Source organism: Chrysemys picta, chromosome 1 (genome assembly GCF_011386835.1).
Source record: "Chrysemys picta bellii isolate R12L10 chromosome 1, ASM1138683v2, whole genome shotgun sequence".
NCBI classification, from domain to species: Eukaryota; Metazoa; Chordata; order Testudines; family Emydidae; genus Chrysemys; species Chrysemys picta.
The window spans coordinates 142395090-142421397 of record NC_088791.1 but is presented as its reverse complement, the minus strand read 5'-3'; the positions used below and the strand labels follow the sequence as shown (position 1 = coordinate 142421397).

At 47.2% G+C, this 26308-nt stretch overlaps 1 protein-coding gene across 1 annotated transcript in view; it reads right to left on the bottom strand.

Moving 5' to 3' along the window:
- EPHA1 (EPH receptor A1) overlaps positions 1-24982 on the bottom strand; it is a 72661-nt gene extending 47679 nt beyond the window's left edge. Inside the window, exons 1-2 of the mRNA XM_005281658.4 lie at positions 24663-24982; positions 18804-18871 (exon numbers count right to left, since the gene is read on the bottom strand). Of these exons, the coding sequence (XP_005281715.2) occupies positions 18804-18871; positions 24663-24759 (165 nt within the window). The 5' untranslated portion in view covers positions 24760-24982. The remainder of the gene's footprint in view (positions 1-18803; positions 18872-24662) is intronic.
- Positions 24983-26308: the final 1326 nt, after the last annotated feature.

Below are 26308 nucleotides of genomic sequence, written 5' to 3'. Positions count from 1 at the left end.
CCCGGACATGTCCGGCTTTTTTGAGTTAAAAATAGCGTCCGGGGGGGGATTTGTAAATGTCCGGACTTCCCCCGCCCCATGCAGAGCGCGTGCGGCTGACAGGGCAGCCGGCCGGATCCTGTCACTCGCACGGGACTCTGGCAGCCAGAGCCCCTCCTCCACTTCCCCCTCCTCTCCCCTGCAGCTTGAAATCACTCCCCTCCTCTCTCTCCCTCCATCCCTCCCCCCCCCCCCTGCATTCGCAGATTGCCGGCCGGCCGTTCACATCGGCCTCCGGCAGTCTGGAGCTCCTCCCCCTGCTCACCCTCCCCTGCTGCCCAGTGCGCCACTCCGCAGCACTCTGAGTGGCACGGTAAGGGGGCCAGGGGGTCGGAGAAGGGGCTGGGAGGTTCTGGAGGGGGCAGTCAAGAGACAGGGAGCAGGGTTGGATGGGTTGGGAGTTTGGGGGGGGGTCTGTCTAGGGGTGTGGATAAGGTTTTGGGCAGTCAGGGTACAGGTAGAGGGTGGGGTCCTAGGGGGGCAATTGGGGGGGGGCTCAGGAGGGGGCAGTTAGGGGACAAGGAACAGGGAGGCTTAGGTAGGGGGTGGGGTTCTGGAGGGCAGTTAGGAGCAGGGGTCCCAGGAGGGGGCAGTCAGGGGACAAGGAGTGGGGGGGGGTTCTGAGGGGAGCAGTCAGGGGGTGGGAAGTGGGAGGGAGTGGATGGTGGCGGGGCAGGGCGGGGGCCGGGGCTAGAGTGGGGATCCCCCCCCAGTGTCCCCTTTTTTGATTGTGGAAATATGGTAACCCTAATATGTTCTAAAGTACAGGAAGTTAGTTACAAGGATAGGTGCAGAAAGGCCACGGTCTAGCTACAGACAGCATTCAGCTAAAATGAGATCTGTGCAGAAAGGCCACGGTCTAGCTACAGACAGCATTCAGCTAAAATGAGATCGGTATAAAGACTCCCATGGACTGGATGGCAGTCCTGTGGAAGATGCTGGGCGGGCTTCAGCGACAAATATGCTTGGGAAATTCCAAAGCTTTCCGTTGTAGCCCAAATGTTGGTGTACACAAAAGGGAACAGTTTCAAATGTGACTTAGGCCCTTAGGTGCTTTTGAAAATTTTACCCAAAGTTCTGGACAAAACTACCGAGTCCTCCCAACCTGCAAACAAATAACAATGAGACTGGCAACAGACCCTACACAAGTTAGACCAAATGGATAAAGCAAAGCAGAATGAAGCCATCACTTATTAACACCCACAATTTTCCCCATTAATCAGTTCAACTTTTAAATTCAGCGAACTGTGAAGTATGCAACATTGATTAAAGGGTTAATTAGCTCACCAGTTGCTAGGCAGCAGTGTCATGTCCTTGGAACATCAGCAGCCAATCAGAGTTTATGCCTCTGATGCAATGCTTATTAATTCAATGTCCTTGCAGAATTGTGTGGGTGAAATTTGGCTCAATCACTCTAAACTACCTGCCCTTCCAGCTTGCCTGCTGGTGGTATTGAATTAATCTCCTCTAATACAGTCGTTATCTTTCCATTTCATCTCCACACTCTTTACCATTGCTCCAATCACCATAGGTTGGCAATGAGGAAAAGAATTGATGTTGCTTTAGGAAGAGAGGGAAAAACAGAGAAAGGACCATTTTAACAGTGAGTCTGGATCATGCTTTTGTGATCCTACAGAGAGCATTAGAGCTCATGAGAAGCATCTAAGAGTTTTTAGAAGCAGGGCAAAGATTTTCAAGACAGGATCCTAATATTAGGGACCTGGTTTTCAAAGAGGGCTAAGCACCTTACCCACTTCACCTGGGATCAAAAGGAGTGATTGGGTACTCCATACTTTTGAAAAATCAGCCCTCTTATTTAGGCACCTAATTTTAGACTCCTAATTAAGCAAGTCTTGGCTAAATAACTTAAGAATAATGCAGAAAGAGAGCCAAGTTCTTGTCATTGTTGTGCCCAAAGGCATTTGGTCAGCTAAAGGACAAATCCAGGATAAACCAGGTTTAATGTTACCATCAGAGTGCTAAGTGAATGAATATCTCTTAAGATAGCTATCTTAGCAAAAGTACCACTAGTGTCCATAGACAGCTGGGGGCAGCAAAGCTGTCTAATTTAGAGAAAACGGAACAGGCTTGGGCTTCCCTGGGCAAGTGTGATTTTATGTCAGGAGAATTTGTTCAGGGGATTATTAGTAGTGAGCTGAGCAGCAAATCAGTAAAGGCAACCTTTGGAGAAGACTGGTCTTGGATCTGAACTCTGGCCATTGCGAATAATTGGGAGAGCCTTAGACACAGCATTTAATGATTTAACTTTGATCACTGGCAATTTTTAAATTGAGATTGGATGTTTTTCTAAAAAAATATAGCTCTAGCCTAGTTCAGAGAGGAATTAATTCAGGGAAGTCCTATGGCCTGTGTTATACAGGCAGTCAAATTAGATCAGGGGTTCTCAAACTGGGGGTCAGGACCCCTCCTGGTTTGCATCCAGCATTTATAATGGTGTTAAATATATAAAAAAGTGTTTTTAATTTATAAGGGGGGGGTTCACTCAGAGGCTTGCTATGTGAAAGGGGTCACCAGTACAAAAGTTTGAGAACTACTGAACTAGATGATGACAGAGGTCCCTTCTGGCCTTAGTATCTACGAACTGCATAATGCTGCTCTACACAGGCATACTGAAAATTCTGATCATAGTGCAACATGGAGACAGAAAGCAAGACTTGTAAAGAGATCAGCCCTTTGTTTTCACTGACTGAGGATTAGCATTGGATATATTCAAGTTTAAAGACATTCTAGAATTGGATATGTTCAATAGGATGGAAGAATCCCATTCACTGTTACAGATCAAGAATGGATGTGGAATTAGGATCACCCTTCAAAACATGGGAGTCAGCAGGTCATGGCCCAGATACGGGGCCAGAGTGGTGCAACGCCATTAAGGGGAATTTAGGGCACTATTCTCAAGCTCTGCAGCCCACAATATTCCAAGAGAAGTTAGACAGTTTGCTTTCTGCCAGTTCTCTACATTCCCAAGAGCCTACAACATGACCTCTGGAGACGGGGGGAGAAAAACTGGTATGGGAACTACATAAGCATAAGTTGTACAGACTGTGTGAAAAAAAATCATACCTGGGCGGTGCCCACAAAGGCATAAACATCCAAATGGAAACAGACACTGGAAATTTTGTTGCCGTTTTAAAAAATTTGCAAAACGGTATGTGCAGAAAATGTAAATTGCGTCCTGAGCTCTAGGGTCACGTAAAGATATAAACAATCTTAGAAAGAGGCAGTGCTTAATTAGACCCGGTACCATTGGGCTTGCTGCATCAGTTATGAATGTAAAAAAATTGCTTGAGCCACAACACTTCTTTCATTATAAATTAAGCACCGGAAAGAGGCAAAGGATCGGGGAAGGTCCCGGATGACAGGAAAAAGGCTAATGTAGTGCCATCTTTAAAAAAGGGAAGAAGGAGGATCTGGGGAACTACAGGCCAGTCAGCCTCACCTCAGTCCCTGGAAAAATCATGGAGCAGGTCCTCAAGGAATCAATTCTGAAGCACTTAGAGGAGAGGAAAGTGATCAGGAACTGTCAGCATGGATTCACCAAGGGCAAGTGATGCCTGACTAACCTAATTGCCTTCTATGATGAGATAACTGGTTCTGTGGATGAGGGGAAAGCAGTGGATGTATTATTCCTTGACTTTAGCAAAGCTTTTGATATGGTCTCCCACAGTATTCTTGCCAGCAAGTTAAAGAAGTATGGGCTGGATGAATGGACTATAAGGTGGATAGAAAGCTGGCTAGATCGTCGGGCTCAACGGGTAGTGATCAGTGGCTCCATGTCTAGTTGGCAGCCTGTTTCAAGCGGAGTGCCCCAGGGGTCGGTCCTGGGGCCGGTTTTGTTCAATATCTTCATTAATGATCTGGAGGATGGCGTGGACTGCACTCTCAGCAAATTTGCAGATGACACTAAACTGGGAGGAGTGGTAGATACGCTGGAGAGTAGGGATAGGATACAGAGGGACCTAGACAAATTAGAGGATTGGGCCAAAAGAAACTTGATGAGGTTCAACAAGGACAAGTGCAGAGTCCTGCACTTAGGATGGAAGAATCCCATGCACTGTTACAGACTAGGGACCGAATGGCTAGGAAGCAGTTCTGCAGAAAAGGACCTAGGGGTTACAGTGGACGAGAAGCTGGATATGAGTCAACAGTGTGCCCTTGTTGCCAAGAAGGCTAATGGCATTTTGGGCTGTATAAGTAGGCAAATAAGATTGCCAGCAGATCGAGGGACATGATCATTCCTCTCTATTCGACATTGGTGAGGCCTCATCTTCAGTACTGTGTCCAGTTTTGGGCCCCACACTACAAGAAGGATGTGGAAAAATTGGAAAGAGTCCAGCGGAGGGCAACAAAAATGATTACGTGGCTGAAACACATGACTTATGAGGAGAGGCTGAGGGAACTGGGATTGTTTAGTCTGCAGAAGAGAAGAATGAGAGGGGATTTGATAGCTGCTTTCAACTACCTGAAAGGGGGTTCCAAAGAGGATGGATCTAGACTGTTCTCAGTGGTAGCAGATGACAGAACAAGGAGTAATTGTCTCAAGTTGAAGTGGGGGAGGTTTAGGTTGGATATTACGGGGAAAAAATGTCACTAGGAGGGTGGTGAAGCACTGGAATGGGTTACCTAGGGAGGTGGTGGAATCTCCTTAAAGGTTTTTAAGGTCAGGCTTGACAAAGCCCTGGCTGGGATGATTTAGTTGGGAATTGGTCCTGCTTTGAGCAGGGAGTTGGACTAGATGACCTCCTGAGGTCCCTTCCAACCCTGATATTCTATGGTTCTATGCTTCTAAAGCAAAGGCTCTGTTCTATTTGGCAAAAATAGGATTGAGAAACCAAATTTCTACAAGACTTGATAATGTACTCAACACTGTTAACTGCTTAGGGAGAGGTCTATATGAAATTGATAACTTATCTAATAGGTCATAGCCCAAGCCCAACTAGTTGTCATGATAAGTATGAGTTCTCTCAGATCATCTTTACTTTGACCTACAATGTTCCTCACCACCCCCAACCTTCCCACATGATCTCTGTCTCTCTCACACACACACGCATCCACCCCTGCAACATAGATCCACTTTGGCCTACTTAGCAGGCAAAGATCAACCCCCCATCCCCATCAAAAAACCACAACACACCTCAGAGAGGAGAAAGAGCCTTGTTTACATATCCCACTATGTGCCTTGGTGGCTTCAGAGCCTGAGCTCCAGCCTGAGCCACAATGTCTAAGCAACATTTACACAGCTTTTTTTGACTTAATAGTAATTATCCACAGTGAAACAGTCACCGGGTGAGAGAGACACTGTGACTCTGTAGTCCAGTGGTTAGGGCACCCACCTGGGAGGTGGGAGACCCGGTGTTCATTCCCCCTTCTCTAATCATACTTTAATTATTTAACCATGGTGGAACTGCTTTAACAGAAGAGATCGAGGAAACCCCATATCAGAATATCCCATAGCTCAGTGGTTAAAGCACTTGCCTCAAAGGTAGGAGACCCATGTTTCAAATCCTCTCTCCCCCTCAGGCAGAGGGAGGAATTGAATCCAGACCTCCCACATCCCAGGTGAGTGCTCTAACCTCTGGGATAAAAACTATAAAGTGGGCAGCAATGCCTCCTGCTGGTGAATTTTGAATGGGACCTGAGCCAGTAGGTGGCCTCTCATCAGAACAGACCTCGTACGCAAGATGGGCATGTTTTCCCCAGTTCATGGATTGCTCTGGGGATCAGAGGGGAGATAGGCATTCAGACGGCTAAAGTGAGGCAGCATTGCACATGCCCAGAGGCAAAAACTTAGGTGCCAGGGGAACTTTTACCCTGAAAAGTTAGGTGCCAAGTGAGTTTAGGGGCCTACTGGTTCAGCAGAAGTATTGTGGATCACAGTGGAGCCTAAAAGTGGGTCTTAGGCACCTAACCCTAGATTTAGGACCTAACTCTGAGTACCTTTGTGGATCAGCATCCAAGAGGCATTTGTTCACTCTTGCTTTTTTCATCATCTAGACTAGGAGCAAGAGGATATTTTTTCCATTTGGTAATGGGAAAGGTCTCTAATGGACTTAGTCACCACAGTGACCAGTGCAAGTTAAATAAAAAGGTCACCCTATGGTGCGACTAGTGCATTAGCTGTTTATGCCTTTACTATGGACCAGAGATCTGAAAGCAGCTGGTGTTCTCGTTATGGTGGTAAGATGGAAGCCTGGAAGTAATACTACATAGACTGCAAGACAATGCATTGATAGCAAAGAAAATCAAGTACTTAGGATAGTCTCAAACAGATTTAAGGGTTGATTGAGAATAGTGTAGCCTATGTCAGAAACAGGTTCAACGCTGAAGGAATTAACCACAGAAACCCTACCCTGAAGCTATGAGTAGTATCTATAGTTAGCCAGCTGTGACTTTCCTAGCATTTGTAAGCTATTATGGAAAACTCATTTTCAGATGTGGCTGCTCTGGTACAACATGACTGACTCAATACAAAGTGTACATCCTGAGATCTGGTATTCCTGTGGCCAAAGTGGAACATGGAAAGTGTTGTGTGCCCATGTGTTAGAGCATTTTACCTCCACTTTGCCTGTAATTTTAGTTTATGATACCTCTCCTGTTGGAGTGGTACTGGGTGCAGCATGTGGAATAATGAAATTCCACACATGCACTACATAATAGTTCACTTACAACCTATCAGACACAGACTCAAAAGAAGCAAATTCTTCAGGACAAAGGGTTTCCATGGTGTGTCTCATACAGGGTCAAGCACATTGTCAGCAATTATAAAAGAAAGAAAGCACTTTCCAGTACACTTGGAAGAATACAGAGCAGGAGAAGACAGAGGAGTCTGGTTATAAGGGAAGTTTAGTGAAACATGCCGTTACAGAGCACTAGCAAGAAGCATGTTGCACGAACATCCATAAAGGGGGTAATCACCTCTCAGAAGTTGCTAGACAACATTGGCATCTCATTTTTAGTACAGGATTAGCTACTGAAATTCTGTGCCAATGTTGAAACACAGTATCCTTGAAGGAGTGCCATTGCAGCTCTCTTCTTCATAGCAATGGATTAATTAGATAACTTGAGTGCTTCTTGTTTATGGGGTAACGACTGTATCCTGGGCTACTAAGTTCACCTCCAAAGTTAGTTAGCCCAGGACACAATAATTACCAATTTACCAGAGAGAACTCAAGTTATGACCCTTTCATCCACTCCCAACTCATGCTTCTGTCAATCCTCAAGTGAGTACCTTAGTGTAGAGAGAATTCTCCTCTCTTGCCTCCCCAGCCCACAGCAAAAGAAGTTTATTTTTCACTGAGCTGAATATTTATTATGAGGAAGAACATTGGCATTCCCCCACTTGATGCAGATGAGCAGCAGCAGGAGTGGAAGAGTGAGAAGGCAGAAGTGTTCCTATTTCCACAGCTAGTTGCCATTGATTTTGCAAGTCAAACAAAAACCTGCCAGTGTTTTATCTCAGGTTTTGTAACTTCCTTGCAAACTTTGTCCAGATGAAGGAGCTGACAACCTGACAAGCCCCATACATTAACAGCAAGTGGAGTCACAGGAGGCAACCCCACCCAGGACTTCTTAGTGAACCCCACACCTACACATACCCCTTGAGCTAGTCCTTCCACACAGAGCCACATGGAGACAGACTCATCAGCTGGGGGACAGACAAATATTAGGTATAGAATTTCCACAGGTTATTTCCCCTGCTATCTATCAATATTATCTCAGTCTTATCTGGAATGAGCTTCAACTGTCCTGGTCTCAGCAAGACCTTATTTCAGGAAGATACTGAGAAAGCTGATTAATTGCACTGTCTAGGTATGATGAAATAGGCACAGAGCTAGTATTTAGTTGCATAGGGAAGGCAGCACAGCCCACACTGCCTCCCTATTTCCCATAATAACAGTGTCTACTTGTTGAGCAGGAGTGATTATACAGCCCTCCGATATCCTGCTTGAGAGTACCTTCAAGGCAGACAAGCAATCAGTTAACACTACCCTTTGGGACCTCTCAGAAAGGGAAGGATTGACTCACTTCTAGAGGGACACTGTCTACCCTTGCCAAGGTCAGCAGGCATGTAAACAATACCTCTTGGTCAATGGTATCAAAGGCTGCTGACAGGTCATGGTTCCTTGATCTTCGCCTACCACCAGAAGAAAATAATTGACCAACGCAGTGCCTATGCAATGCCTGGGATTGAACACCAGACTAACAGCAGCAAAGAAAATCTGACAATTCTGTCTACTGCTGAAGTTGTCCTATTCATAGATTCCAAGGCCAGGAGGGACCATGGTGATCATCAAGTCTGACCTCCTGTGTAACACAGGCCAAAACAACCTCACACAGTAATTCCTGCATCAAGCCATAACTTTTCACAACAGTAACGGCTGGAATGAGTGATACTGACTTGCTCACCATTCTGTGACTCTGACCGGGTTCACGTGACTGGGATGAGGTGCACACCCTTATTACCGGGTGTCAAAATGAAACTACAGTAGAACCTCAGAGTTATGAACACCAGAGTTACAACCTGACTGGTCAAACACACACCTTATTTGGAACCGGAAGTACACATCCAGGCAGCAGCAGCAAAGTGCAAAAAACAAAAAACAAAAAAACAAATAGAGCACGGTACTGTGTTAAACGTAAACTACTAAAAAAATAAAGGGAAAGTTTAAAAAAAGCTTTGACAAAGTAAGGAAACTGTTTCTGTGCTTGTTTCACTTATATTAAGATGGTTAAAAGCAGCACTTTTCTTCTGCATAGTAAAGTTTCAAAGCTGAATTAAGTCAATGTTCAGTTGTAAACTTTTGAAAGAAAAACCATAACCTTTGATCCAAAGTTGATGTAAATCTATTTGTGTTAAAGAAAAAGATTACTGTTGTTTTTAAAATTGTGTTATTCTACAACACACCAAGTAGCAGGATAATAAATGTGTTGTAAATCAGTTTGCTTACTTTTAGGATTCCAGATGAATTCATAACAGATAACACAGTACATGATTGGATCAATTCAGTCATTCTTGAAGTATGTCAGTTCAAGTATCGCATGCCAATCTGTACATACCTTCGTACATTTTTACCTGTGACTTAGTCTAGGCAAGGTCTAAGATATAAGGTTTGACAGCATACTAGCTACCACACACACCCTTTAGAAGTCTACTGTAGAGAAGACACTGCCCATGTAAGTTAAAGCTTAGCTTGCCCACTAAGCTTTAACATGAATTTTGCATGTGTTAAAGGAAACAATGTCTATATTAGATATTTTTAAATGCATTAGTTTGCAAGTTAGCTAGCACATGCTAACATCACACCTTGAAGTCAAGTACTGAGCTTTGAAACTTGTCAAGTACTGAGTGCTTTTCAATCACATTAAACAACTTGACTGAAGAAAAAAAGCCACACCTTTTTGCCCATTGTGGTCAAAACTCAATAACTGAAAAAGGTACAGTTCTGTTCCCACAGACAATCTTCTCTCTAAACCTAAGTGACCTTATCCACAAAGCAAACTGAAAATTTATAGATGTTAGCTTTCAAACATTTTTTATGCAACAAGTCAACTTAGCTTGGGCCACAGTTTCACCACAAGGTTCTCTAACCATCACCCCTCCTAAGTCACTTGTGGCAGCCCATTCTCCCATCAAAATTACCTCAAAGGACAAAAGAGGGTGAGAGGGCTTTTTATGTGTCATTGTATCAACAGTGAAGGACACAAAATTATGCTCCGACCAGGCCATCAAAAGAGAGGTGTGTCAGAATTCATCCTCAAAGTCATCCAAAAAAACCTGGCTTCATTAACTTCTGAGATAAGATCAGTATAATAGGTTCCATCACTTCAGTGGGAGAAGTGAGCCCTTGACCATGAAAAAGAGGGTAATAGCTAGTCCATGACAAGAGTATAATTCTACCCCTCTTCTCCTCTCTAATCCATGTATGTCTAGCTATATGCCCCAAGTCAGTAACATCCAAAATGGCCATGAGGTCTTGAGCTAATCCAGAACAATCACCAGGATGGATAATCACGTCACCTGGAATAAACAGTCTCAGCAACTCCTAAAACCACTGCCAGAGGAAACTCAAATCAGCTCAAGCAGAGACTCTGAACGTGTGTGGGGTGGCCAATACACCAACACTGTCCCCATCCGAACTCCAACCCTGTGTCTTACACATAAACTGAGCACATTCACACAAATACAGTTTTGGAATGGGAGATCCTGCATTTGAGAACAGCAATAACCACCAAATCCTGATCCTCCTTCCAGTCCTTTAGCTATTAATCAAGCTGCTTAAGCTATTCATTGTTAACCTAGCCATTTTTGTTCATGAATTTTCTGAACTGATCCTGATTTGCTTGGAATATGTTTGTTATTTCCAATATTTTGGAGGAATAGCTTTCAAACTGAATTGTTCATGAACTGTTCGTTTCAAGAACATAAGAACAGCCATACTGAGTCAGACCAATGATCCATATAGCTCAGTATCTTGTTTTCCAACAGTGGCCAATGCCAATGCTTCAGAGAGTATGAACAAAACAGGCAATCATCAAGTGATCCATCCCCTGTCATCCGCTTCCAGCTTCTAGCAATCAGAGGCTAGGGACACCCAAGGCATGGGATTGCATCCTTGACCATCTTGGCTAATAGTCATTGATGGACCTGTCCTACATGAACTTATTTAAGTCTTTTTTTGAACCCTGCTATAGTTTTGGCCTTCACAACATCCCTTGGCAACAAGTTCCACAGGTTAACTGCGTTGTGTGAATAATTACTTCCCGGCTTGACAAAGCCCTGGCTGGGATGATTTAGCTGGGAATTGGTCCTGCTTTGAGCAGGGGGTTGGACTAGATGACCTCTTGAGGTCCCTTCCAACTCTGATATTCTATGATTCTATGATTCTTTTGCTTATTTTAAACCCACTGCCTATTAATTTCATCGGGTGACCCCTGGTTCTTGTGTTATGTGAAAATGTAAATAACACTTCCTTATTCACTTTCTCCACACCATTCATGATTTTATAGACTTTGTCATATCCCCTCTTAGTTGTCTCTTTTCCAAACTGAAAAGTCCCAGTTTTTTATTCTCTGCTCATACAGAAGCTGTTCCCTACCTTCATCATTTTTGTTGCCCTTCTCTGTACCTTTTCCAATTTTAATATATCTTTTTTAAGATGGGGTGACCAGCACTGCACACAGTATTCAAGGTGTGGGCATACCATGGATTTATATAGTGGCATTATGATATTTTCTGTCTTATTTTCTACCCCTTTGTTAATGGTTCCTAACATTCAGTTAGCTTTTTTGACTGCTGCTGAACGTTGAGAAAATGTTTTCAGAGAACTATCCACAATAACTCCAAGATCTCTTCCTTGAGTGGTAACAGCTAATTTAGAGCCCATCATTTTGAGATTATGTTTTCTAATGTGCATTACTTCATATATCAACATTGAATTTCATCTGCCATTTTGTTGCCCATTCACCCAAATTTTGTGAGATCCCTTTTTAACTCTGTTTTAAACTTAAATATCCTAAGTAATTTTGTATCATCTGCAAATTTTGCCATCTCATTGTTTATCCCTTTTTTCAGATCATTTATGAGTATGTTGCACAGCACTGGCCCCAGTACACACACCGCTATTTACCTCTCTCCATTCTGAATATTGACCATTTATTCCTACCCTTTGTTTTCTGTCTTTTAACCAGTTACTAATCCATGAGAGGACCTTCCCTGTTATCCCATGACAGCTTACTTTGCTTAAGAGCCCTTGATTAGAGACCTTTCAAAGACTTTCTGAAAGTCCAAATGCATTATATCCACTGGTTCACCCTTGTCCATGTTTGTTTATCCCCTCAAAGAATTCTAATAGATTGGTGAGACATGATTTCCCTTTATGTAAGGGGACTGTTGCCCCCTTACTAACACTCAGTGAGGTGTTTTGGTTGGCTAGCTCCCAGCACTGAAAGGAGGAGGGTCGATGGCAAATCAGGAGCCTGAGACTGACAGTCCCCAGGAACAATGGGGAGAGGCCAATGCTCCAGATCAGCCTGATTGACAGGGCGGGCAGGCTAATCAGCATGACAGGAGGCCAGGGGGTCCCGTCCTCCGTGTGAACTGGAATGGCCTGGGTCAGACAGAGTGGGGCCGAGCTAAGGAGAGAGCAGGGGCCCGAGCTGAGCTGGGGAGCAGAGCTGCAGCCCCAAAGCCAGAGCACAGCCCAGAGAGAGCAGAGCTGCCCTGGGAGCAGAGCTACAGCAACCAGAGCCAGAAGGGCCAGACAAGCAGCCAGGAAGCAGGTCAGAGCTGGGAGCAGAGTCACAGAAGCAGCCCACAGAGCAGACCTGTCCTGGGGCAGAGCTGTAGCAACCAGAGCCAGAGGGGCCAGAGAAGCAGCCCAGGGAGCTGAAGGCAGAGCAGCAGCAGCAGCTGTGCTGAGGCAGAGTGGAGCCGGAGCTGGAGCTGGGGCTGGAGCAGTCCGGAGCCGGGTGCGGTGAGCAGCTGGGGAGAGGAGAGGGACCCTGGGCAGTGGGCCCAGCGCAGGGAGACGCCTCAGCCAAGAGTCTCTGCAGGCCAGACTTGGGGGGGATCGTAACCCTGACAGGGCGGGGGCAACGCTGGGAAGAAGGGTCCTGCCACCTAGAGCCTGAGAGCGTGTGGCCACCGCCAGAGCAAGTGTCCAACCCGCAGTGGGGACACCCTAGCCCCTGTCCTGGGTGACCACAGCAGGGTTGGGGGTCGAGCCCCCCAGGAATCCTGGGCCCAGCCTTGTCGGGGTTTATGAGGACTCTGCCAGACAGGAGAGTGGAAGGGGAGTCCTCAAGGGCAGGGAGGCTTCTGGGTAAAGGAAGTGGGAGCGAGGACTCGGATCCTTTCGCCAGCCCACTTCACCGGGGTAGTGCAGAAGCCAGGAAAGTTCCCCACAATAGCGGGACCATTCCCCCGCTTACATTTACAAAAGCTATGTTGACTCTTCCCCAACAAATTGGGTTAATCTATGTGTCTGATAATTCTGTTCTTTACAATAGTTATAACCAATTTGCCTGGTACTGGAGTTAGGCTTACCAGCCTATAATTGCCAGAATTGCCTCTGGAGCCTTTTTAAAAATTGGTGTCACATTAGCTATCCTCCAGTCAAGTGATAAAGAAGCTGATTTAAATGATAGGTTAGATATTATTACAATTAGAAGTTCTGCAATTTCACATTTGAGTTCTTTCAGAACTCTTGGGTGAATACAATCTGGTCCTGGATGACTTATTACTCTTTAATTTATCAATTTGTTCCAAAACCTTCTCTACTGACACCTCAGGCTGGGACAGTTCCTCAGATTTGTCACCTGAAAAAAATGGCTCAAGTTTGGGAATCTCCCTCACATTCTCAGCCATGAAGACGGATGCAAAGAATTCATCTAGCTTCTTTGCAACAGCCTTGTCTTCCTTGAGTGTTTCTTTAGCACCTTGATCATCCAGTGGCCCCACTGATTGTTTGGCAGAATTCCTGCTTCTGATATACTTTAAAAAAATGTATGCTGTTAGTTTTGAGTCTTTGGCTAGTTGCTCTTCAGATTCTTTTTTGGCCTGACGAATTATACTTTTACACTTGACTTGCAAAGTTTATGCGCCATTCTATTTTCCTCAATAGGATTTAACTTCTAATTTTTAAAGGATGCCTTTGCCCATTGTTTTTGTGCTTGTGGCAACTTTTCATCTATTCATATTACAGTTACTGAGAAATAACAGCACAATGATTAAGCAAATCCTTGCAATCTTGTTGGTTGAAAACCAATACGGGTCAGAGATCAGGGAGTTCCATAAATGAAAAGTAATCAAACATTCATGGAGCAGTAACCATAGAGTACCCTGTCTCAGCAAGTCTGAGCTCAATGCCCTTTCAAAATAGTCTCTCACCTCTCCTATCTCAGTAGGCCTCTATTAGTAACTCCAGGACAACCATGGAAGCCTTTTGAATGCACATTGCAATTAAGTCACTATCACTCTCTGCTGTACTGTACAGGCCATTTTGCAAGCAGGCAGGCAAGCTAAAAAGACAGTTTGTGTTTGTTGACTGTTCTGTAAAAGTCTCCATAAAACCCATCTGGCAACCTGGATCTCTCAGTGTTCTAAGAATATTTGTTGCCCAATATGTACAGATGAACCTAGTATTGCCAACCCCATCTGTTCAAGAATCATGAGTCAGGTCCCATATATAATGAGATTTCAAAATATACAGGCTCTTCTCTTTGCCTTTGATTTTTGAGCCTTTGGGGTACAAGCGGGTCACATTCTCCAGCATTTCTCTGCAACCACAAGGGCTAGAAACTTTTTTAAAATGGAAGGTGAGATATTCATGCAATCTCTTGATGCAAGCAGCTGGGGCTTTGGTAGGGTTACCATACGTCCGGTTTTTCCTGGACATGTCCGGCTTTTCGGCAATCAAACCCCCGTCCGGGGTGAATTGCCAAAAAGCCGAAAATGTCTGGGAAAATGCCGGCCGGACACTTCCCCTCCCGCGGCTGCTCTGCTCCTCCCCTGACTCTTCAGCTCTGTTTAAGAGCCAAGCTGCCCGAGCGCTATGGGCTTCAGGCAGCCCCCTTGCCTCTGGACCCCAGTCGCCGGCCGGGCACTTCCCCTCCCGGGCTCCGGCGGCGCAGGGTCCGGAGGCATGGGGGCTGCCCGAAGCCGGTAGCGCTCGGGCAGCCCGGCTCTTAAACAGAGCCGAAGAGTCAGGGGAGGAGCAGAGCCTCCGGCCGCAGTAGCTCTGTTCCTCCCCTGACTCTTCGGCTCTGTTTAAGAGCTGAGCGCTACGGGCTTTGGGCAGCCCCCATGCCTTCGGACCCTGCGCCGCCAGAGCCCGGGAGGGGAAGTGCCCGGCCGGGGGCGCAGGGTCCGGAGGCATAGGGGCTGCCCGAAGACCAAGCGCTACCGGCTTCACGGTTTGCCGGGCAGCCTCCAGACCCTGCGCCCCCGGCTGGGCGCTTCCCCTCCCGGACTCCAGCTGTGCTGGGGAAGCGCCGGCTGGGGGCGCAGGGTCTGGGGGCTGCCCGGCAAACCGTGAAGCCGGTAGCGCTCGGGCAGCCCTTTTCGCGTGGCTGGGAGTGGGAGGGAGGAGGGGGCGGAGTTAGGGCGGGGTTGGGCGGGGAAGGGGCGGGGCTGGGGTGGAAAATGGGCGGGGCCAGGGCCCGGGGAGGGTCCTCTTTTTTTATTTGTTAAATATGGTAACCCTAGCTTTGGGAAACTCCCCCCCACACCAAACTTTGTGACACCTGACAAAACCTGCTCAGAAAATTACTTTGCCACTAACAGACAGAGTTTGTTCTCTCTATCCCAATCCATCTCCCAAATCCCCTTACTCAAAACTGGCACTCCTCACTCCCTGCTGCCTGATCCTACGCTTTTCTTTCAACATTTGGGGCTGCATACCTCCTCTTCAGTGTCCAAGAGTCCAAAGTGGGGTTTATATTGCTACCAATCTACTGGTATGGAACATTTGGATTCAGTACTCCCCATTAGCCAACTGGGAATACTATATTAGTCAAAGCCACATAGTGGTGGCAAGGCAGGGGGAAAGACTGAGAAGTGTTACTGGCATAACTATTTTTGTTAAACAAAATAGTAATACTGGTAAAAGCCCTAGTGTGGATGCAGTTCTGCTAGCTTATTCTGCTTCTTAAACTGGAATAAGTTATACTGATTCAAGCACATTTATACTGATATAACTGTGATCACACTGATGGGGAGACGAGGGGGGAATTGCATAGGAATTGTCATGCCCTGTAATTGTATTCCCAGCTCCCGAGAAACATAGAGAAGGGACATTATTTTAGTTGCTGTTCTTTGGATAGGCATTACCAAAGCTGGCTATGCAGGCTTATCCTATGCAGATGAAGATATTATCTTGGTGCCAACTAGTGTCGCCCTTCCCGTGGTAATGGCATGTGGCTATGTAGCACTTAATTTTATGCATAGTGCATCTTTAACTTTCTGGTAGTCTGCTGAAGGCACCTGCTATTTTGTGTTCAGTTCAGACATTACGGAGAAGACAAAAAAACATGCTGTCTTTTCATAAAGTCTTTATTTTTGTTCTAATATTTATTTATTTTTGATCTAAAACAAAAGTCATTTTACAGAGAGTACATGATTGCTTTGTTTGTACATAACAGATAAGAACAGAAGAAAACCAAGCACTCTGTGAGATGTGTAAATGCCAGGTCAGAGTTTGTAGTGCTGGCAACTAGAAAAGTCATATTCTGATTTGTAATAATAATAGATCTAAAAGCACTTTAAAAATGAGGCCAGTATCCTTATTCCCATTTTACAGATAGGGAAACTGAGGCACAGAAAGAAGTGACTTGCCCAAGGTCACTCAGCAGGCCAGTAGCACAGGCAGAACTACAACTCTAGTCTCCTGAATTCCAGTCTAAGGCTCTATCCACTAGACCAGTGATCACCAACCGCTCAATCATGATTGACAGGTCGATCCTAGAGGATCTCCCAGTCGATCGTGATCTCCAGCGGAGCAGCGTGGCTGCCGCTAAGGCCTATCCTGGCCCCATGCTGCTCTTGAAAGCAGCCAGCGTGGCCCTGCAGCCAGGGGTCTCCCTCTGCACGCTGCTCCTGTCTACACCGCAGCTCCCATTGATGCTTGCACAGAGGGGCAGCTCATGGAGCCACATGCCCTCTGTCCCTCCCCCAGGGACCACAGATGTGCGTTGGCCCCTTCCGGAAGTGGTGTGGGGCCGGCGTAGGCAGGTACCCTACCTTAGCCCCACTGTGCCCGCCGCCGACTGGGCGCTGCCAGAGGTAAATGCTGCCTGGTGGGAGGCTGCACCCAAACCCCCAGCCCTGAGCCCTCTCCCACAGCCAGCATCCCAAGCCCCCTCCTGCACCCCAACCCCCAGCCCTGAGCCCCCTCCCGGAGCCAGCACCCCATACCACATTCTGCACCCCAAACCCCCTCCTGCACCCCAAGCCTCAGCCCTAACCCGCCTCCCAGAGCCAGCACCCTCTACCCCCTCCTGCACCCCAACACTCTGCCCCAGCCTGGAGCCCCCTTCTGCACCCAAACGTCCTCCCAGATCCTGCACCCTGCATCCCCTCCTGCTCCCCAACCATCTGTCCCAGCCTGGAGCCTCCTCCTGCACCCAAACTCCCTACTAGAGCTTGCACCCCTCACCCCCTCCTTTACCCCAACGCCATGCCCCAGGCTCAGCCCAGAGCCCCCTCCCACACTGTGAACCCCTCAGCCCCAGCCCAGAGCCTGCACCCCCTCCCGAACCCCAACCGCATATCCCAGCCCGGTGAAAGTGAGTGAGGGTGGCGGAGAGTAAGCAACGGGGGGAGGGGGGGAATGGAGTGAGTGGGGCGGAGCTTTGGGGAAGGTGTGGGGCCTCAGGGAAGGGGTGGGGGTATATCCTAGTTGCCCTTAGATTCAAAAAGTGATCTTGGGCATAAAAAGGTTGGAGACCACTGCACTAGACCATACTGCATCTCCCTGGGGCAGTCTCTCAATTGACTGTTCACAGTCAATTAATGATCCAATATATTCAGTTTACAACCAGTAAGGCCCTAAGAGGGAGTGAACAGAGAGTCCCACTTATTTTCAAATTGTTCGAGATTCTTCAAAATCATTAGGCATGGAAGTAGTTCTGTCATGGGTATTTCAATGGGGGTGGGAAGCACACACTGTACTTGCAACAAGGGACAGAGGAACTCAGGTGACAAGATAGGACATTAGTTTTACTCTTCCTCCTCCTGTATTTAGATTCAACATATGAATCCATTTGAAAGATTTCTTATTTAAATACCAACTGCCAATAATCACTAAAAAGTAACAACATTATTATATTTCCTTAGTAATGGGATCCATGGCACGGGACTAACAGGGGAGCTACAGGGCAGGATTGAGGAGCATTGGCAGAGCTGTGAGGGGAGCCCAGCACTGGAATAGCAGGGGGCTGCAGGGCAGGACTGAGGGGCATTGGCAGAGCTGTGTGGGGAGGCCAGGATTGAAATACTATGGGGAGCTGCAGGGCAGGACTAAGGCTAAGACTAAGGCCACATTTGCGGCACTTGCAGCGGCATTGGGAGCGGTGCATTATGGGCAGCTATCCCAGCATGCAAGTGGCTGTAACGTGCTTTTCAAATGGGGGGTGGGGATGGGGTGGAGTGTGACAGGGAGTGCATTGTGTGTATGAGGGGGCAGAGAGAGTGGGTTTTTGGGGGGCTGAGACCATGTCAGCATGTTGTCTTGTAAGTTCACACAGCAGCAGACCCCCTCTCTCCCCCGCCTCTCTCTCACACACTGCATTCCACACTAATGGTTGCTTTGTCTCGGAGCAGATAAGCAACCGACTGTCAGAAAGGGAGCTTTCAAAGGGCATATCCGCATTCCTGCAGTGATTCAAAACAATGACAAGAGTGGCCACTTGACTTAAGGGGATTATGGGGTGTTTCCGGAGGCTGATCAGAGTGCAGTAATGCAACACCCCATTCACACTGGCGTTGCAGCACTCCAGTGGGGGGCGCATCAAACGTTATTCCTCTCGCCGAGGTGGAGTATCAGGAGCGCTCTAGCTGCGGAGTCAGAGCGCTCTCTATGTGCCTTGCCAGTGTGGATGGGTAGTGAGCTAGGACGCCCGTGGCTGCTTTAATGCGCTGTAACTCACAAGCCCCAAGAGTCCCTTTTTGGAATTGATCCTTGATTTCTCTCCACGGCAGACAATACTCCAGAGTTCTGCCCTTCCTTCCCCAGCATAGTACTCACCCCTGTTTCTGGAGGATCCGGAAGCCAGCCCAGTTCACTCTGTGCAGTGCTTGTGTCCAGGAGATTCACTGCAAGCCAGAAGGAAAGGATGAGAAACCGAACTCCCACGGTTTATGGAACAGGCATAGAGAGCCTTCCCATTCTGTCCCTGCTTCTTAGGTCACTACTGCTTCTGACTTTCCCCATTATATTCAATGTGACCATATCCAGGTCATTCAGCAATGTCTGCAGTTCTGCCCCACAATTCATAGCCACATCATCTCTCCCCAATTCCTTCTTCTCCAGCCAGGAAATGAGCATGAAGAATCTTTGCCTTTGTCCCCAAACCCACAGCACAGCTAGAGGGAGGATAGCAATAGATCTCAGTAACACTGCAGCTACCCAAAATTCTTTCCAATCCACAAACCCAGGCAGCAAAAATCAAGAGGAGCCCTTCGTGAAGCCTAGCAGAGTAGGCTTCCTCTCAGTGTTTCCTCACCCCCTTAAATGGGTACAGGATGCTGGGATGAATTAAAATGGGAATTCAATGCCCCAAAACTGGCCTGGTAATGGAATCCTCTCCAAGAATCTCCCTTCAGAACAGGAGAAGCAAAGACAGAGGGCTGAAAAGAGATAAGTGCTGAAGTGACTGAACAAATTACCACCACAAAAGATCAATTAGTGTTGCCTCAGGGAACTAGCCAGGGCTGGGGAAAAAGAGGAAGGAGGGTCATGGGAAGATACAGTGTAAAGAGACCACATGAAGAGTGTAACCCCCATGCATCAGTCACAGCAACCAAGAGCCTTTAGCAGCTAGTTTATGGATGTATCATCTCCCCTACATATGGAGCCATCCAACTGTTATTTTGTTTTTGTATTTAAGTTTCTAGGAGTCTTCCTGTCTGCAGGGGAAGCTGTCATTTTGCATTCAGCCCAGATGTAGCTGGTTGCAAAGACAGACAAACACCATTCTCTCTCCCTCTCCTGCAGTCTTTACTTTGGTTTTCTTTTCCCTACTGAAATTATAGAGCTTTCTTTGTTTATGGCAAACTATAACAGTGAAAACTTTATCAGTGCTTTGAAGCTGCAAAGGGCTGTACTAACATTAACTAATTAATTTCCAGGACAGTATCAGCCCTAATTTGAGTCTCCAGCGGGAGTGTTTCTGTCAGCTGTATTTTAGTATCGACTGTCCACAACCACCCAGTTTCTTTCCTCTCCCTCTGTATTTCTATGGGGAGATGCTTTAACTCAAAGATCTCCTCCATGTTCAGGGATGGGAATAAGAAAGAAATTTACAGGCTTTATCTCAGCATTCACTTTCCCCCATATCCCAATATCTCCCTCACTAACCTTCCATCTCCCATCCCTCATACCCACGGTGTTCAACTCATCTTCTCTCCTTTGACTTTTGCATCCTGTGACCTCCACCTTGCATCCCTTTCCCCTCCAAATGCACTGTCTCAACTGCTTCATGCAGTAGTTAACTCAGCAAGTGTACAAGGTCTGCAGAATGCAGTATTGCCACTTCTCATGGTTTTCTCATGAGTCTCAAGCTGTTTGGTGTTTTTCTTAGTGTCTTGACTCCTAGAAAGCATGTGATTAGGTGAGAATCCTGCTTTCAGTTTAGTTTCCATCCCTCATGGTTGCTGTGAAAAAAATGAAAATGTGATCTGAGTGCAGGGGCGGCTCCAGGCACCAGCGCAGCAAGAGCGTGCCTGGGGCGGCAAGCTGCGCACGCCGGGGGGGGGGGGGGGGGGGGGAGGGGGCAGCCTGCCGGTCACTGTGAAGGCGGCAGTCAGGCACCCTTCGGCGGTGTGCCTGTGAGAGGTCTGCTGGTCCTGCGGTTTCGGTGGCAATTCAGCAGTGGGTACGCCGAAGCCGCATGACCAGCAGATCACCTGCAGAAACGCCACCGAATCCGCGTGACCGTGGACCGCCCGCAGGCATGCCGCCGAAGGCCACCTGACTGCCGTGCTTGGGGCGGCAAAAACATAGAGCTGCCCCTGTCTGAGTGCACCCTAAAGTCTTGGGATCTAGAAGCCAGTCTCATGATTTTTTGAGGCTTGGCTCATGATTGTTGAATGCTTTTATAGTTGGCAATCCTGAGGCCAGGCCTACACTATAAAGCTTTGCTGGCTATGTTGGCCAAGGTATGAAGAGGAGTGTTCCGTGATCAACAGAGCTGTGCTGACAAAAGCCCCTAGTGTAGATACAGTTATACCAGCAGAACTGCACTCTTCCATGGATTGCTTGTTTATAGGCTGGAAGGATTAGATTTTTATTGGTCAATGTTAGTAACAATTCACACAAACTAATGAAAAAATATTTCCATTGGTAATCAAAATGTTCAGTTAGACAAAGTAAAAAAATGCTGCTTGAGAACTTACTAGAGTTTGATTTAAGGATATTTACTTTTTATATTTTGCTATGTGATGTTGACAATTTGTATTTTAGCAATTATAAAGCTTTAACTTTTTGCATCTCAACATCTATTGTCATTAAATAATTATTGTCTGACCCCCCCCCCCAATTTTCTACTACTGTGAAAATTTAAATTGATAAGCATTGAAAAACTGCTTAAAAATAAACATTGCTATTATCCATCTAAATGATCAAAAAATAAAACCTGAATCCCACTAAATCTACTGGTTTGTCTTGGGGTGTGGGTTGTGTCCAGGAATAAATTATATCAGCAAAGAGTAGGTTTGCTGGTATAAGCTGCATCCTCACTATTCCAGGTCAGCTATACCAGCAAAGCGCTCCTAGTATAAACCTGGCCTGAGAATTACACTTTTGCAGCACAGAGAAAAATCCCTGAAGATGCCCTGTCGATTTCCACTAGCTTCACTCTGAGGGCCATATCCAATTGGACTGGGAAAGAACTGGGGGTGATAAAGTGCCATTTAAAGAGCCGGAATCTCTCTTTTGCTGCCCCTGACTAGATCAGTGTTGCCTGCCAGTTACAGAACAAGGATAGAACAAAGAGCAATGGTCTCAAGTTGCAGTGGGGGAGGTCTAGGTTGGATATTAGGAAAAACTTTTTTGCTAGGATGTGAAGCACTGGAATGGGTTACCTAGGGAGGTGGTGGAATCTGCATCCTTAGAGGTTTCTAAGGCCTGGCTTGACAAAGCCCTGGCTTTCACAGCTTGACAGAGCCCTGGCTGGGATGATTTAGTTGGGGTTGGTCCTGCTTTGAGCAGGGGGTTGGACTAGACGACCTGCTGAGGTCTCTTCCAACCCTAATCTTCTGTGATTCTATGATTCTACAGCCAGCAGAGTGTAAAGTGCAAGAGAGAGCATGTAAGATGTGTGGAATGAGGAAGCAGGGCATGGCCCAGAATCAGAGATAGGGCCATGAATCTTTGTACCCCTCCCTTCTTCTTCCCCTCTCTACTCTATTCCCTCTGGGACTTTTGAGGAGATAACACTTCCACGGTACTGGTAGTCCCAAATCCTATCTGCACGAGGTGCTCCTCACTCGAGTCACTTCCTAGAGGACACAATATCTACCCCACACAAGTAAGGGGCAGGATAAAGTGAGTGGGGAAGAGACAGTTTTTATAAGGGTAAGGAGAGGAGAAAAATACTGTAGTGAGCAAGAGAGACTTAAGAGCTTTCTAGGCAAGGACAGGACCCAGCTGTGCGGAAGCTCATGCTGCCTTGGAGTGCAATCTGGTAGTACAGGATAGTTGCTGTGAGTCGTGGTGGGAACACATACATGCACTGCCTGCCCCCATGGACAGTGCACCAGCAAGGCAGGTCTCCACCCACAAGGCTCACAATTTGGATGCTGCATGGAAGTGGAGGGAAGGTAGCGTTGAGCCACTGACTTGCAAAGTTAATATATTAGGGGACAGAGGGCACACTGGGGGGGCAGAGAGCTTGGCTGCCCATCCCCTAACATGTGGAAGTCTCACTGTTATACGGCATATAGTGAGGGAGAGAATCTCTCCAAAAGAAATAAAGGCCCCATCCACACTGGGACCCAAACAGAGTCAGGGGATATGACCAGTGGGGATGAGTCCTGTTAGGGTATGTCTACCCTTTGGGCTGGGGGCACAATCCCCAGCACAAGGAGACATACCTGCACTGGCTCTGATTGAACTAGTGTGCTAAAAAAAAAAAAAAAAAAAAAAAAAAGTAGCTGCCGTGGATGGCATCAGGGGCTAGCTGACCCAAGTACCTATCCAGTAGAGACTCTACGCGTATACTGTAGCCGCAGTGGAGAGAGCAGCTAGCTGCCCTGAGTCCATGCCAGCTGCCTTGGACGGATACATACTTGGGGAGGCTAGCCCCTCCTGCTGCTGTGGCCTCATTCTATTTTTAGAGCTCTAGTTTGATCAGAAGCAGCACGGGTATGTCTCCTCAAGCTGCAAATTACACCCCCAGCTCAAAGCATCTCCGGGCATGTCTACACATGCTCTAGGGTCTGGACTTGAGGAAGGGATCACAGCCACAACCAAAACAAAACAGTCTGAGGCAGGTGAACTGTTAGTGAAGGGGGCATGGCAGATGTATTTGAACAAGTTATCCAGTCCCCAAAATGTTATCACCAACTATTCTTCCAACAGACCAGTCAGTTCCTGGAGTTCACTTGGAGCCCAATTTAGGTTCTAATCCAATCTGGCCCTCTCAGCGACAGATACAGCCAAACCTGTCTAGAAACTTATTTATCCGGAACCCTATTTAAAGTGTGTCTGAGAACCACATACAGTATAAAGCCCAGCGCAGGGCCAGAGAGAGGCTCATACCCTAATCTGCACAGAGGTGGACGGCTCTTCTAGTTGAGTGCTAGGGGAAGAGCAACTCCAGTAGGAGAGGAGAACACTGAAGCCCCTCATACAAATGTGCAGAGAAAGGTGACAGAGACAGGTAGTGTAAGGGAGGGTCAGACAGTTCCACAAGTTCACTTTAACCTCACAGAAAGGTAGAGAATCATTCCCCCCACACCCTGTTCTACGCAGGTTCTGAATCCCTCACAAGCACCACACTGTCTAGGAATATCTATCACTACATCTAGCAAAAGGGGCTAAGTGGGAAAGGAGGGAGAAGGAGCTAAGCAGGAAAGGGAAGTGGATCAGAGGCAGGCCAAGAGGTGGAAAGGAAAGAGAAATGGGAGGGGGGAAAACAGGGATCAAGGGGAATGCACAGGGCAGGGTAGATAAGTTGTGCAGAGTAGATGAACCCATGTACAGGTTCCTCGCCCTGCCACAAGGAAGTGGAAGGGGAGACCAGTACTGATGGGTTTTCTAATGCAGAAATCTCCACAAGAGCTACAAATCAAACAAAAACTGTTATTGGTGAAAGTGTTAACTCCCCCCAGTCTCCAGAGAGATTCCTCAGGGAGAGGGGGAGGGGATTTATTCATTTGGTTTGTGTTTGAACTTGTAACCCCAGAGCTTGTGTTAAATGCAAAAGGAGAAAAATCCCTTCTGGACCTACAAATGCTTTAAGATGTTGTGCTTAAAACTGACTGGGGGGAGGGAAGGTGCAGTTCCCTGAAGTTGCAGCAACATGACTGCTTTCCCACGCACCTGGAGTGTGATAATAGTTTACAGAGTCACAAAGAAAAGTAAGAAGTCAGACGTTAGTTTCCTGAGCAAACCCCACCTGTCAGTCTCCCCACACCCCTCCACATACACAATTCCCTATCTTAATTTTACAACTCCCTCCCTCCCTATTCCGGTCCCCCTTTGAGGAAGGCCAGTCCCAGCCCCCTACAGAGGAGGCTCTCCTTCCCACCCCCCTCCTGCCCAGGTCTCCCAAGGAACCTTCCGTTCCCACCCCTCTCTCAGCCAAGCTGTAGGGGTTCCTGCTGCTGGAGGCAGAGCCCTGCCCAGCTCCCGGGGGATGGGGAGGCCAGGCACTATCCTTACCTTCTTTCCCAGGTATTTCAGAAGGCAGGAAAGCACAAAGCAGGAGAAAGAGCCCAGTGGAGAGACTTGTCCTGCTGCCAGGGGATCTCAGCTCCATAGTCCCCGGGGAGGAAGCCCTGCTCCCAGCCCCTTGCACCCTGGGCCTCTGCTTCCTTGGCTCAGGCCCTAGACACTTGGCACTTGCTCCCTGTGTGTGAACTTCTCCTGGAGCCTCCTGACGGGAGTGCACACATTGCAAAATCTGCCTGCCTGGCCCGGAGTTATGATGAAAGACCAAAACGAGGGGTGGAGAAGCCAGTTCTCTCCCTACCCACTTGCTGCTTTACCTGCTCTTTAAAGGGGCTGGTTACAGACTTCACATCTGGCAGGCAAATAAATCCACCTTAAAGGCAGCCAGCCACCTATTCCCGGGATCGTTCCTCCACCCGACCTTTGCTCCAATGCTGTGCATGGCTCCTGGATGCCACCTTCTGGGCTAGTGTTGCCACAGTCCCCATCCGGGGTTAAAGCAATGTGTCCTGCAACCTGAAAGTTGTTCCAGCTGCTTCTTGGTGTGACCTCTGTGAAAGGGCCTTAGCTGGTCAATGTACTCCATTCCTTGACAGAGCACTAGGTAGCAAAGACTTTTGTTTGGTTTTAGTGTGTCCTATAGGAGATACTGGGACTGGAACATCTAAATGAGGAGATAAATCACAGAGGATGACATTGAAACCTTGTGAGTGCCTGGGCTGTTTCTAAACACACAAATCACTAATATCATGTAAAACTTTCCTGCACTGTTCATAGGTAATCCACTAGTCAGTAAAAACAAGAAGTCCGGTGGCACCTTAAAGACTAACAGATTTGGGCATAAGCTTTCGTGGGTAAAAACCCCCACTTCTTCAGATGCAACAAGTCAGTGTCTCTTACCATCTTCCCTTATGGCTGAGCCACAGAGAATGTAGCTGTTACAGTTGCAATTACTGAGCCCGATCATTAGCTCTAGCTAGGGTGACCAGACAGCAAATGTGAAAAATTGGGACGGGGGTGGGGAGTAATAGGAGCTTATATAAGAAAAAGACTAAAAATCAGGACTGTTCCTATAAAATTGGGACATCTGGTCACCCTAGCTCTAGCTGTCGATACACATGCTTTTATCTTTGCAAGTCCCAGTTTCAGGCCCTGGCATTGGCCAAGACAGCAACTGTCATACATGGATGGAATCTGGTACCAGCAAAAGCAGCAGATGGGGCTGGTTTCTCAGTAAGAAAGGCCAAAAAGCAGGAGGGAATAGCAACAATCTTGGCAGATAGGCTGAATGAAGGGGGTGGTGGGGAACTCTCTCCCTGTCTAGTTTTACCAGAGTGTTTGCTCTCTTAGGCTTTGACTCCATTGCGGTTTGCCCCATTTCACCTATTGTTGCAGCTGCACCAGTGTAAAACCCAAGTGTAGACAAGAAAAGCTGCAATTTACACCAGTGGATCTTACCCATTTCAAGCTCCATCAAATCAAATATTGTACCTTGCCTTCTTACTCTAGGGGTTTGCACTGGTGCAGCTACACCAAAGGTGGGTCATCAGTATCTGAAATTGGGGCAACCTCTGTAGACAAGGCCTGAGACAGAGATTGTGTTGAGGAGATGGAAGGGGAGAGAACCAGCATTAGGA